At 39.3% G+C, this 13,392-nt stretch overlaps 1 protein-coding gene across 2 annotated transcripts; it reads left to right on the top strand.

Annotated features, from left to right (window-relative positions):
* Window positions 1–723: 723 nt before the first annotated feature.
* Window positions 724–12,561, top strand: mbip (MAP3K12 binding inhibitory protein 1). Of its 2 annotated transcripts, none has more exons than XM_026933734.3 (9): window positions 724–905; window positions 1,254–1,370; window positions 2,292–2,522; window positions 7,545–7,641; window positions 8,026–8,091; window positions 8,261–8,413; window positions 8,596–8,690; window positions 12,124–12,162; window positions 12,253–12,561. In XM_026933734.3, the coding sequence occupies exons 1-9, from the start codon at window positions 756–758 to the stop codon at window positions 12,358–12,360; spliced, it is 1,056 nt and encodes a 351-aa protein (XP_026789535.2). In that variant the 5' UTR covers window positions 724–755; the 3' UTR covers window positions 12,361–12,561. The 2 variants fall into 2 exon arrangements, with proteins under 2 accessions (XP_026789535.2, XP_026789534.2); XM_026933733.3 differs by having other exon boundaries at window positions 725–905; window positions 8,593–8,690; window positions 12,253–12,558.
* Window positions 12,562–13,392: the final 831 nt, after the last annotated feature.

The raw sequence follows: 13,392 nt of genomic DNA, 5'->3' as shown, positions 1-13,392 counted from the left end.
TGACAAATGTCATTAGATAGGGGGCATGGTGTCTTAGTGATTAGCATGTTGCCTTGCACCTCCAGGGTTGGGGGTTTGATTCCTGCCTCTGCCCTGTGTGTGTGTGTGGAGTTTGCATGTTCTCTCTGTGCTTTGGGGTTTCCTCTGGGTAATCCGGTTTCCTCCCCCAGTCCAAAGACATGCATTGTAGGCTGACTGGCATCTCTAAATTGTTCCTGGTGTGTGTGTGTGTGTGTGTGTGTGAGTGATTGTGCCCTGCGATGGGCTGGCACCCTGTCCAGGGTGTCCCCTGCCTTGTGCCCTGGGTCCCCTTGTATAGCCTCAAGTCAATCCTGCAACTGTGTGTAGGATAAGTGGTAGAGAAAATAGATGGATCGATGGATGGATGGATGGATGATCATATAATCAGTGTCATTAACTTTTAACACAAATGTTCATTTGCCAGGACAGTTCTTATTACAGTATGAGATTGGATGACTCAGATCATTTAAAAATTTTGGTTTTAGTATACATATTTAAGTACAGCCTACTGTCTAATCAATTTAGGCTAGATCAGGAAAAATGGGTGAGTGGAAAAAAATTAATAAACGACGCAGGAAGATCCAGTCTAAACATACACCAGAATTACGATTTACCTTCATAATTACGAAGTTCCTGTTTTATTTTTCTTGAGGTCCTTGTCCCGTTGTGTTTCCGGTAGTGACGTAGGCAAAAAAAATCAGCCAATCAGCGCTGCCGCGTCATACGGAAGTGCAATGGCGGCGAATGGAGCGACTCAGGAGTCGTGCAAGGATAATAAACATAAAGCAAGCACCGCAGAAATGAGTCCTGATGCGTTGAGTAGACTTTCTTTCCAGGAGTGTTTCTCTAACTTAATCGAGTCGATCACAGAGTTTAGCTCTGAGGTTAGTTAAAACATGTTTCTGATTCATTGCTTTGTAATGTTGTGAAGAGCTCGAGCTGAACGAGAATTCTCATGCCTAGTTTTTGCAAAAACATGTCGATTTAGACAAGAAATACGGATGTGGCCTCTGTTAGTGATGCAAGCTCTGAAATAAATATGCTTTCATATCATTTTTCCTCGGTTGCTTTAATGCACATTCAAGAAACCGCAAAAAAAAGCGAACACAGACATGGCGCAGTAAATGTGAGTGGGTTGGGAATAGTGCATAGTGAATGTTTACAGAGTAAGTAGTCTATGTTGACCTGTATAACAGAATGATAGTCAGAAATGCCTGCGACTTGTTTTCCAGCTGAAAATAAGCCCTGAGGTTTTAAGCATCACTGCAAGCGTGAGTGCTCTGAACTGCACTGAACTACAGCCATCGCATGTGTACAACTGTTTACAGCAGCACATCTCCAAGTTACAGGTAAATGCCAGATTATCCAAGACATCATAAGATAGAAAAGACTGTGTGGTGGCTGGATAATGTGTGCCTTATCAGGCTAAAAGGAAAAATCCACTCTGTACAACTAGCATATTAAGCTTTACACTTAGCATGTGATCTTCAATAACATCCCATATTTGAGAATGAAGGAGAATGAAATGCTGAGCTGATTTTTTTCACTTATTGACATGTTGGTGTACATATTTTCACTTTGATTAACAGTTTCATACATTACCCCCATTCACACCACTGGAATTTTGCCCTTGCTTCTCTTTCTAATGAGACTGATGCAGCAGTGCTTTAGTCTTTTAGTCTGTCCAGCTGTCTCACCAGCTCATCTGTATACTCTGCTCAAACAGACCAGGTTCCACAGCTTCACTTTTCATGCTAATACTGTCATCGCCAGCATGCTTGTCATCTTATAGATGGCTAACTAGCCGAGCTGAGTCTCTGCTATAACTCAGCTGCGTCATATAGCTGTATTGCGGTTTGTAATTTTAAGCCCAGTGTTGAGAAGAGAAGCTCTTGCTCTTTTGGTTTTTGGAGATAACAATGAAACCTGATCATTATCCTTTATATTAAGGCTACATTTTTTCTCCTATTAAACGCCATTGTAACTGCGCTAACAATGTCCCCTGTGACATCAGCTGATAACGGCAACTGATAACGTCTTACATTAATAACAAAAATAAAGTCACAAATATTTCAAAACAAACCTCTTTGATGTGTTACGGGGTGGAGATTTCTGTTAAATCATAAGGATTTAGTGGGTTGTGACTTGCCTGTCATATTTTGTTATAGCTATGCACTGAATAGCCTAAACCTAAAGTTGTTGTCCAAAAATATATACAACATTTAGAACTTTGATTTTCATATGTATATATCCTTCTTCCCTTTTTCCAGTCCGTATCGGTACATCTGAAACAAATATTGGATGCTGAGAGCCCATCTGATTCAGCCAATAATGAAAAAACAGAGAAATCCAAGAAGAAGTTTGCAGCAACATCTGAAGAAGAGAGAATTGTAGACAGAGAGCTCTTTCCTACTACATCACACCAACACACTGCTTTGAAAGACAATGTGACGTCCCAACATGATGACCGCAGTGTTCAGATCAAAGCTGGCAAAGCTGAGGTAAGATACTGACTAATGCGCAATATGTACAAATATACTGATCACATTCTTACATATTGAAGAATGAATTCTTACCTTAATAGAGCAAATAGGTTATCAGTCCAATAATGTTGTTGAAGGTGCAGTTAACTCCAGAATTATTGGCACTTTCATGAAAATAATCAAAATTAAATACTACAAGCAGTTAGAGACTGGGCACTGTGTAAAAACTACACAGTACCCAGTGTCTAGCTGCCTATATTATGTATTTTTGGTTATTTTCATGAAGGTGCCAATAATTCTGGAGTTAAGTGTATCTATGAAGTGATGTGACTGGGCAGTGTGCTATGAAGTAATTTGCCTCTTACCTCAAACACAGAACATCCTCCGTTAGGCAAAGGTAATATTTTTCTCTACCTCAGCAGCCATCAATTGTGGTGTACCTCAGAGATCCATCCTGGGCCTATTTTGTTTTGATTGTATATGCTTCTTCTTTTGGAAGTACAACATCCCCCCACCCTTAAAGGGATCAAAATATCTGGTTGCTTAGCTGTTTCATGAGCAGGTGTGTGTTATTCCCTCATTATTTTACTTACAAGTAAACATATAAAACATCTAGAGTTGATTTCAAGTGTGACATTTGCATTTGGAATCTGCTGCTGTTAACTCTCAACTCCAAAGAGCTGTCACTGCCAGTGAAGCAATCCATCATTAATGGAGACTTTTATTCATAATTTTATTCTTCTTATATCGATTATTGTAACTCTCTTTGCATGGGACTCGCACAACCCTGTCATGTCTTCAGCTGATCTATGCTGCTACTAGGCTCCTGACTGACACCAAAAAGACAAAAAGCATCTCTCTTGTCCTGTCCTGTCTTCACTGGCTACAAGTCAAATACAGAAGAGAGTTTGAGGTTTTATTATTTATTTATTTTTATATCTACAGGTGCATGGCTGCAAGTTGTATATCTGATTTTATCAGTGGTCATTATACCTGTAGAGCTTTAACATGTTCTAAGCAGATTGGGGTGTGGGGGTTGTTTATTGGGTGTGGGGGACATATGACAAATATCCTATCACAATTCTTAAAGGTATTCCTATGATACATGAAATGTATAATGATATACAGTCAAGTCCATTAATATTTAGACATTGAAAAAAATCTTTTGTTATTTTATCTCTCTACCAGAATATCTTGGAGCTAAAATTAAATAATGACAATGAGCTCAAACCACAGACTTTCAGCTTTAATTGGATGGTATTTACGTCCAAATCAGGTGAATAGTGTAGAAATGAGAGCACTTTTCGTATGTGGTCCCCCTTTTTAAGGGCTCAGAAGTAATTGGATAAACAAAAATAATCATAAATGAAATTGTCTTTTTAATACTTTGCTTGCAAATCCTATGCAGTCAATGATTGCCTGATGTCTGGAACTCATGGATATCACCAGACCCTGAGTTTCTTTCCTGGTGATCTTCTGCCAGGCCCTTCCTGATGCTGTCTTCAGTTCCTGCTTGTTCTTGGGGCATTTTGCTTTCAGGTTTGCCTTCAGTGAGTGAAATGCATACTCTATTGGATTCAGGTTAGGTGATTTAAGTGACAGTTGCAGAACATTCCTCTTCTTTGCCTTAAAAAGTCTCGGCCTACTTCATCTTCACTGTTAAGCACCGTTCAGTGAGATTTGAAGCATATGGCTGAAGCTGAGCAGTTAATAAAGCCCTATGCGGGTCCATTCTGCTGCTTTTGTCAGTGGTCACATCACCAATATTTACACTGTAAGGCCAAAGGTTTGTAAACAACTGACCATAACACTCATGTGTGCTTTTTGAACATCCCATTCCAGATTTAGTTCCCCTTTGTTGTTATAATAACCTCCACTCTTCAGGGAAGGCTTTCCACTAGATTTTGAAGCCTGGCTGTGGGGATTTGCCCAATCAGCCACAAGAGCATTAGCGAGGTCGGGTGTTGATATTGGGTGAGGAGGCCTGGGGTACACTCACCATTACAATTCATCCCAGTGGTGTTCAGTGGGGTTGAGGTCAGGGCTCTGTGCAGGCTTCTTGAGTTCTTCCACTCCAGCCTTGACACACCATGGTTCACCTCGCTTTGTTCACAGGGCCATTGTCATGCTGGAACATGTATGGGTGTCTTAGTTCCAGTGAAGGAAAATTGTAAGGCTACAGCTTACAAAAGGATCCTATACAATTGTGTGCTTCCAATTTGTAGCAACAGTTTGGGGAAAACCCACATATGGATATGATGGTCAGGTGTCCACAAATTTTTGGCCATATTGTACACAAGGGAACCAGTTCCATTGGCACCCATACATGCCCATGCCATAAGATGAGGTGGAATGCTTCAGATCATGAGTAGTTCCTTGCCTTCTACATACTCTACTTTTCCCATCATCCCAGTTGATATTTGTCCATATGTTGTTGTTCCACAAAGTCCAGGGAAAGAAGTCTTCTGTCATCCACCAGTTGTTTTCTGTGGTATTTGGGCCTTTTAATGTTGGCTTTTATCTGTCTAATGGGTTTGTTTTGATTTTTCAGCCTAATGATGGCTCACTGGCTGTGACACCTCTTTGGACTTAATATTGAGAGTTAACAGCAAAAGATTGCAAATGAAAATGTCACACTTGAAACTCTAGATTTTTTTTTCTGCTTATTTGTAAGTGGAAGAACACACACCTGGCCATAGAACAACTGAGAAGCCAATTGTCCAATTTCTTATGACCTCTAAAAAAAAAAAGGGGGACTATATATAAAATGTTCCTGAATTTCTGCACTGTTTACCCGATTTGTATTTAAATATCCTCACATTAACTTTGAAAGTCTCTCAAAGTTTGAGATCATTATTTAATGTCAACTCCAATAACTTTGTCAATGGCCAAATATTGATGGACCTGACAGTATATAGGTTTGCTCACAAACTGCCAGCAATACAGTAGCCATATGGCCATTTGTTTTCTTCCCCAGAAATATTGGAAGAAACTGTACCGAACTTTTAACTTAGTTTATACTATTGATATTAGGAGTGCCAGGATTTTTGTTACATGTCTGTGAGAGAAAACATTTGTTGAAAAAAGAAAAAAAAAAATCATTTTTGTAGTCAAATTAAGCGGTTTCTCCAATCGTCTGAACAAAAAAATGTTAAATTTATGCAGTCAACTTTGCTAATTCTTTTGAAAGATGCCAGTATTTTTGGACTGTATGTCTGATTATTAAGAGCGTTTTTTGGAACTGAAATTTAAAATGAGAGGAAAGAGACTGAATGAATTTACGAAACCACTTCTTTATGTAGCTACCCTTTTTAAATCTTAGTATATATAGATTGATGACACTTTAAAGGAAAAACACTGGCTCTGTTATACTGTGCTGGTCATTTTTGCTGGCATGGTTTCAGTCCACTGGTCCCCTTACAGAGAAGTGTCACACCAATACAAAGTTCTGACTTGACTTCATGGTGTGATGAAATATTTCTTTCCTAATGGGAGTGGTCTGTTCCAGGATGACAGTCTCCCCATCCACAGGGCAAGAGAACCCACTGAATACTTTAATGAGGGTGAAAATGATGTAAATCATATGCTGTCATATGAGATCTGGGGTGTGTTAGACATTCTCCTCCACATTCATCAAAACATCAATAGAGAATATTGTTTGGAAGAATGGTGTTTATTCCTCCAGTACAGTTCCAGAACCCTCTAGAATCTTTGGCAAGGTGCATTGAAGCTGTTCTGTTACAAAGTCGTTGTTACTGTTGTCTGGCCATTGGCAGTTTTATCATACTTCACAATGATAGAACGTGTACAGGAAAGGTGATATGCTGAATCAAAGTTCTATAAGCAGATGGTAAATAAAAGCTAAAATAAAGAAAATGTTCCTGAGACTCCAAATCCTATATACATTCTAGTTTGCACTTTTAGTTGGGTAATAACTTGCTTTATGTTTTGCAGTCCTGATTTGGCTGTACCCATCAGTACAACATTTCCAGCCCAGGATAACCAAAGTAGTTTCTGGATAGGAGGTGATGATGCATTAGGGCAAAATATGGTGCCTTAATAACAGTGGGCCTGCTGAGGGGATGACAGTCTTTGCTGTCATCATATTTGCTGTGTGAGTCGCATCCAAATTTTCCAGCATGACAGCTGTGTTTTTTTTTTAGTTTTTTTTTTAAATATATTAAAAATATGGGATTCTGGGTTCTAAATATATGCTTAATTTGTAACTGCATAGCAAGTGTTTTGAGGCAGCTGAATATTTGATGTGTAGAGGATGTAAAAGTATAGGTGAAATGACTAAAAGTGGATGACCATATGCAAAAAAAGAGAAAAAAAATAGTAAATTTTACACATTATCAGTGCCTGCTGTTAAATCATATTGCGTCCCCAAGTAGTTAAGGCCAATCTGTCCAACATTACCTATTGCTTTGTCTAAATTTAATCAGCCCTAGGTGGTCTTGTGGTTCATGTGGTTACTGAATTATTCTGATTCTTGCTGTGGCTCTGGGAGGTAGCTAGAGCAGCGTGAATGGAGGGCTCTCTCTGTGCTTGCTCTCCCTCAGTGAGCCATGAATAGGCAGCCTGTTGGAGAGTCCTGAGAGAGGTCCAGGCTCACGCTGCATTATGAAGTGGATGCTCATTACTCAGTGAAATTGCATGTGGGCGAAAGACAAGGACACCTTTATTTTTATATTGTTTATACTTTTTTTGTTTTTTTTAAATGTACAGACACTACAACAAAATGGCCAGAGCAATCTCTGCTATCTGAAATGGTTGAGAGTGTAAAATGTTTTGATATTTGGCATAATTGTGTCCACTGCACTCACTCGTTATTCATGTAGCCCCCCTTCAACCCCCCCCCCCCCCCCCCCCCACCCCCCCTGCATTCTGATCCTCATTATCGCTCAACAACAAAAAGCCGACTGCGGATTGATTTCTTTCAATAGCTCATCAATTCGACACTCATTTACATCCCTCTCTCTTCTTCCACTCTTTTTTTTATCTTCTCTCTCTCTCTCTCTCTCTCTCTATCACTCTCAGATTGAACGTAGGATCTCTGCATTTATAGAGCGCAAACAGCTGGAGATCAATGAAAACAATGTGCGGGAGTTTTGCAATGTGATCAACTGCAATCAGGGTGAGGATGAGAGGGCACCAGAGGAGAGGTGTGGAAGTTGTGCAGAACAACTGCCAATGTTTTACAAAGTGCTGATTTTCCACAGGCGACAGGTCACATTGCACAGTGTTTTTTGAGCAAGTGTAAGAGTACAGCTTCCAAATATAACTAGTTTTGGTCTGATTTGAGCACTTCAGAGCAGTCAGATAGCAGTTAAAATCTGGGATGCACCATTAGGTCACATTGCTTGTGTATTTTAGATGCAGTTAAATATTTAATATATAGTAAATGTACGGTATATGCTGTTTTACTTATGTTTTTTTTTGTATGTGCATTGTGTGAAAGAATCCAGTGCACCTGGAATGGTTTTGTTTTTGATCTGTGGTTTAAATGGTGCTTTTACAGAAAACAGTTGTGCCAGAACGGATGCAGTCTTCACACCCTATCCAGGTTTCAAGAGTCATGTCAAAGGTGAGAACCCAAAGGTGATTTTTTATTTATTTATTTATTTATTTTTTTTAAACTGTATCTTGTACTTGTAGTGTTGTGCTGACCATAATATAGAAACAAGGAAGATATTTCTGGATTGGAATTTACAAGTGAATGTGCTGACTGTCTTGTTAATTAATTGGTTTTTCAGTGACCCGAGTGGTGAATACATATGGGCCCCAAACCCGAGGTGGGCGCTCTGAGCAGGGAGAGCAGCAGCAGGGCTCGTACAGCAGAGACTGTGGAAACCCTGCCATTGAGGAGCGGCTACACAACATAGAAGCTCACCTGAAGCTAACAGCAGGTCAGATGTGAACTTCCATGAGAAATTTTCATTTAGCCGTGTGGCCTGTGTTCACCATTGCGTCTCACTAAATGAAAATACCTGGCTAATATAGTAATACAGTTACATGCTTTAGTTCTTGGCAGCTACATACATCACTAAAATGACAAAGTATCCTCTGTATGGCTGATGTCTTGCAGCAGGTCCTGTGCCTCAGAGCATTTACCAGAGGCTGAAGAAGTTAGAAGATCGAATCTTGGAGCTTGAGGGTCTTTCCCCGGAGTACTTCCACTCCATGGTAAGTGCTAGGCAGAGAAAAGGAGAGGGTGTTTTTCTATGCTAGATACATATTGAATTCTTCAGTAAAGGATAGCTCTCTAGTATAGGATAGGTTTCAGTGCAGTTACAGTGCATGTTAAGAAATAGACGTCATTTCGGCAGCGTTATAAGTTATGAAACATGTCTTGGGGTCGTTATTGGTCGTCTCACGTGAATAACCTGTACATCCCAAACACAGTTTATACCCAAGTGTCACCCTTTGTTCAGTGGATAATCTACCCTGGTTGCTATAGACATGTACCTAAGAACTGTGATGCTTATACTGAACATCATTTTAACACACTTAGTACACACTTAGTACTTACTGTCTGTCTTTATAGTGTACAATTGTAGAAGAGTGAATGATTTATAATCTCGCTGTCTGTTGTCACTCAGAAGAGGATGGGTTCCCTTTTGAGTCAGATTCTTCTTCATGTCGTCTCTGGAAGGTTTTTATTACCACTGTAGCCTCGGGCTTGCTCAAGTAATCTAGCTACAGTAAATCTACATACAGATTTCTGTAAAGCTGGCTATACATTTGAATAAATGAATCCTCAAGTGTTTCTTAATGCATTAAATTCTGTACAACTTGGTCACTGTAACCATACAGTACATGTAGCAGCTCCTTCTGGAAACTGAAACATTAACAGAAAGCTATTGATGCCAGCAGCTTATCAAACATGGGCACTTTTGTTTGCTGCATGGTACTCTTTCTCTTAACCAATCCACAGACTTTTGGCTTATGTGTTTTTTTTTTTTTTTTCCTCCACTCGTGACGGTCAATCAGAGAGTTCTTCAAAGCCATTAAAATCTGATATGTGTGATATTTTTTCCTCCTCTTCAGAATTTACCCATGTCAGATTGTAGCCTATCAAAGTTAGCTGAGTAAGTGCTCTTGTACCATTCTATTTCTCTTAGTTCAGTGCTACACTGAGAGCTGGCTGATTTCCATGTCCTTTTCTGTGTGTGTGTCTGTGTGAGTGTGTGTGTGCGCACGAGAGAGAGAGAGGGAGATGGAGAGAGAGAGTGCGTAGTGCCTAGAAAGCAGGGCATTGAGTACACTGTAAAATATGTTAAACTTTTTACATTGTGCTACTCGATTTTATCGAAAACAATGAATTAATTGAGCCATTGAGGTGGGAGCCAATCAGATTTGCTCTTGTTCCCAAATGTGTTTATGTCCATGCTGAAAAGTGATTGAAATTAATCCAAGTTGCTAGTGGCTGATGAGAGGACATGGACAGAGTAGATGAGGAGGGGTTCTGGGTGAGTGTGAATGTGGATGGCCTCTTCTCCATCATGCTAATCAGTGCTGTGCAAATGAGTGTCTGAGTTAATGCTGATAAGTCAGTTGGCAGTGATGGGAGGATTGCAGTTTGCTTCACTGTAATGTAAAATGTTTAATGCTATATGAAGTTCATGCCATGTAACATTAATGCGGTGCAATTTCTTCCATCATTCACACAGATATATGTAGATAGTAGAAAATTGTTTGAATGTTTGTTAAGCCGGGTTTGCACTGTATGATTTTTGGGCTGGTTTGGCATTGAAGACAATATTTTTTGATAAGCTGAGATTGGCAGTCTTGGAACAAATAATATGACATGTTCATGAGCAGCTGATTTAGACAAAACAGTTCTAGCATTGTCAGAAGTATTTGGTTAAAATCCAAGATTGTGACTCTTTCTGCAATGCTCATTTAAAAGCCAGCAATAGGAGGGGACACAACTCATAACACAAAATAAAAGGTTTTTGCCTTAACTAGGCAGGTTTGAAATGTTTGTTTGAGCAAGCAGTCATTTAAAATAAAATTTAAAAAAAATTTTGAAATCTTTATTACCTCAAGCTTACTCTGAAGAATTTTGTCCTTTTACACAGCCATGCACAGCTCCAAACTTTTCTTCTTCACCTTTTAAAATGTTTTCTCTATAATATTGCTACTGTTTATACCGAGGGCTTGTTTACGTGACCCCGTTTTCTGATTGATGATGTAAGCAGGACATAGTCATTTTCTTTAATCGCAGGTCTGTCATTAGACGATCTTCATTGTGTAATCTGGCATGTTGGAGAACATGCTGTTATAGAATTCAGGCAAGATTTTATTAGAGGCATCTCTGTTCATCAGTGTGAGGGCTGACTCGTACTTCTGTGAGCGTATCTCTGCGAGCGTGTCAGGACGTCGTGTGCTGACGCTTGCACAGCGTAAAGGATTCGTATTTGCACGTAAGGTTAGCATGTCCTCTAGGAGGCGCTGTCGCTTGAACCACGACAGAATTTGCAGCAGCCGTAAACAACGCAGGTTTCATGTTTCACTGTAGGAATAATAAATAAAAGATAACAGAGACATAATTTTGTTTTGAAAAGTGCTAGGGGGGAAAAATAAACCTTGTGTGATTAATTAGAAACCAAGTGAATTCTCCCTGAAAGCATTTGTGAAGTGTTTTAACTCGTCTATTCAGCAGTGTGAGTGACTTCAAGATAACCACTGTTTAAATTGTTTTTATTTAGTTGCTGTGGTTTACATCACCTACACTGTGTGTTTACTGGGAGTCCATTAGAAGAAAGAGACAGTAAAGTGCCCATCCAATATCATGATTGTAGTTTTGTGTAAATAAATCCATTATACAGTAATGTGATCATATCGCTGTGTTTGTGAAGCAGAAATAAAATGCAGGGGGGAAACTCGCTTGTGTTCACACTTATATGAACACTTCTATACTAGCTGTTTATACTAGCTGTTCAGTGTAAGAGTTTTATCATAGAGGAAAAAAATTATTTCTAACAGAGTGAATATGTTTAAACTGCGGTTTTGCAGAGCGTTTTTCATCTGTTTCTGTCACAAGCTGTTTTAAAGTTCTTCATGAGCTCGTCTGTAGAAGAATACTAGAGTTCTGGATGTGACAAGGGAAAATTGTTTTATTGTGTACACTTTATTTTTTAGCATTTTATTGTTTACACTTCATACATAAACAGTTTTACTGAATTTGAACAGTATTACTCTGATTTAAACAATAATCTGAATTTGATTAAACCCATGGAAGAAATGTCGCAACGTCTCATCAAACTGTTTCTGTGTATGCAACTGACACACATCTCCACCAACCAATCAGCGTGCGTTCTCTGCATATCACAGCAGCTACGCGCAGTGTGTAGTTAGCTCATGGAGCGACTGCATGCTAGCACGTCTCTGTGTGCCATGTTTACCCACGATCCCCCATCTCTGCATCGAGACACAAAGACACATATGTGTTAACGCATAAGTATAAACCTGGTGCGACAAGTAAGAATTTTAAACATCTATAATCACACAGTCTAAAATCGGCTCCAGGTTTTGTTTTGTTCTATGCCACCGAGACCAAAGAAAATCATGTTTTGTTTTTTCCTATATCCTAATCAGTTATTTCTCCTTTCAGAGTTACTCTCACAAACGTCCGAAAGTCTCAGTTTCTCAGGTAAATTGCACTATACTGTTTATCAAGTGTTATGACAGGTCACCACGTTAAATTGTGCATACAGACTAACAAGCCGTCTTGTTTTTGCAGAGCTACAGCCTATCTGAGTTAGATGGGAAGATCAGTGCAGTTAGAACTGCTTTACTGAAGAGAGCGAGCGAGTTCCAGTCCAGAGATGTGAGGGAGTTTCCATTCTGACAAACACACGCTTGTCGAACAGTGTACCTCCACCCTGAAGATTTGTCATTTTTTTGTACACTTGATATTGTGAATTGAAAATGAACCCTGTTTTTGCTTACTAGTCATCTGATTTGTGAGTTAAGAGGTTGTGTACATGCTGTCATTTTCATTTTTGTAAATATATTTTTTTTTCTGCAAAAATATTGAGTATTTGAATATTTTGCACACAGACACGTACAACACATTCACCTTTTTACGGAGTCCGAGGCCATTATTTGTCAAAACTGATTGATTTGTCACTGCTAGCTTTGGTCCATTGATTCCATTTGTAAGATGTTATAGTATTCATTCACTCATCTAAAGTAAACACTTTTTACATGGATCTGGAGCTCATCCTGGGAACGCTGAACACACCCTGAATGGGACACTAGTCCATCACGGGGCATTATGCTCACACATATTCACACCTAGGGACAAATGAGCAAATCTACATACTGGTACATTTTTTTGGAGGTCTGAGGAAACTAGAGAACCAGGAGAAAACCCACACGAGCGTTGGGAGAACATAATAAAGCTCCAAAACCTTCTCCAAAAACTATGCCCCCCAAAAGATTAACAGAGAAATGTAAATATTAGTATGTCTATAGAATTTAATAAAGAAATAAAAATACTGAGCACAAGCTAGAGAGAATTTGTAACAGCTTTACAATATATGCTTTTTATATTACGTCAGTTCTGAGTCAGTTCTCAAAACCCAGCTTTGAGCATGTGGCTGTTGCGTAGACTTACACAATTGTTATGAGTAAATGAATGATTTTATAATGCGGTGATGAACGGGTCTGTAGCTATGTAGCAAGATGCCTTAAAGGTAAATGATACAAAAATACAGAAGTGTGACCATCAGGATAAAAAGTGTGTGTGTGTGTGTGTGTGTGTGTGTAGAGAGAGAGAACCGACTGATTGTGGGGTGGCAGGCAGTGTGCGATCAGAGTGCGGTTGTGCATTTCTGCTCACCTCTGCAGCCTGCCATTGCAACAAATGACCTGATTA

The sequence above is a fragment of the Pangasianodon hypophthalmus genome, chromosome 10 (assembly GCF_027358585.1).
Source record: "Pangasianodon hypophthalmus isolate fPanHyp1 chromosome 10, fPanHyp1.pri, whole genome shotgun sequence".
Taxonomy (NCBI): Eukaryota; Metazoa; Chordata; class Actinopteri; order Siluriformes; family Pangasiidae; genus Pangasianodon; species Pangasianodon hypophthalmus.
The sequence above is the reverse complement of the archived record's forward strand: the minus strand, read 5'-3'. Positions and strand labels throughout refer to the sequence as shown.

Bases quoted from the DNA above. Each gene is read 5' to 3' on its own strand.
- mbip (XM_026933733.3), top strand. From the start codon at position 756: ATGGCGGCGAATGGAGCGACTCAGGAGTCGTGCAAGGATAATAAACAT. The intron at 1,371-2,291 runs GTAAATGCCAGA...CCCTTTTTCCAG, and splicing joins AGCACATCTCCAAGTTACAG to TCCGTATCGGTACATCTGAA. The intron at 2,523-7,544 runs GTAAGATACTGA...TATCACTCTCAG, and splicing joins TCAAAGCTGGCAAAGCTGAG to ATTGAACGTAGGATCTCTGC.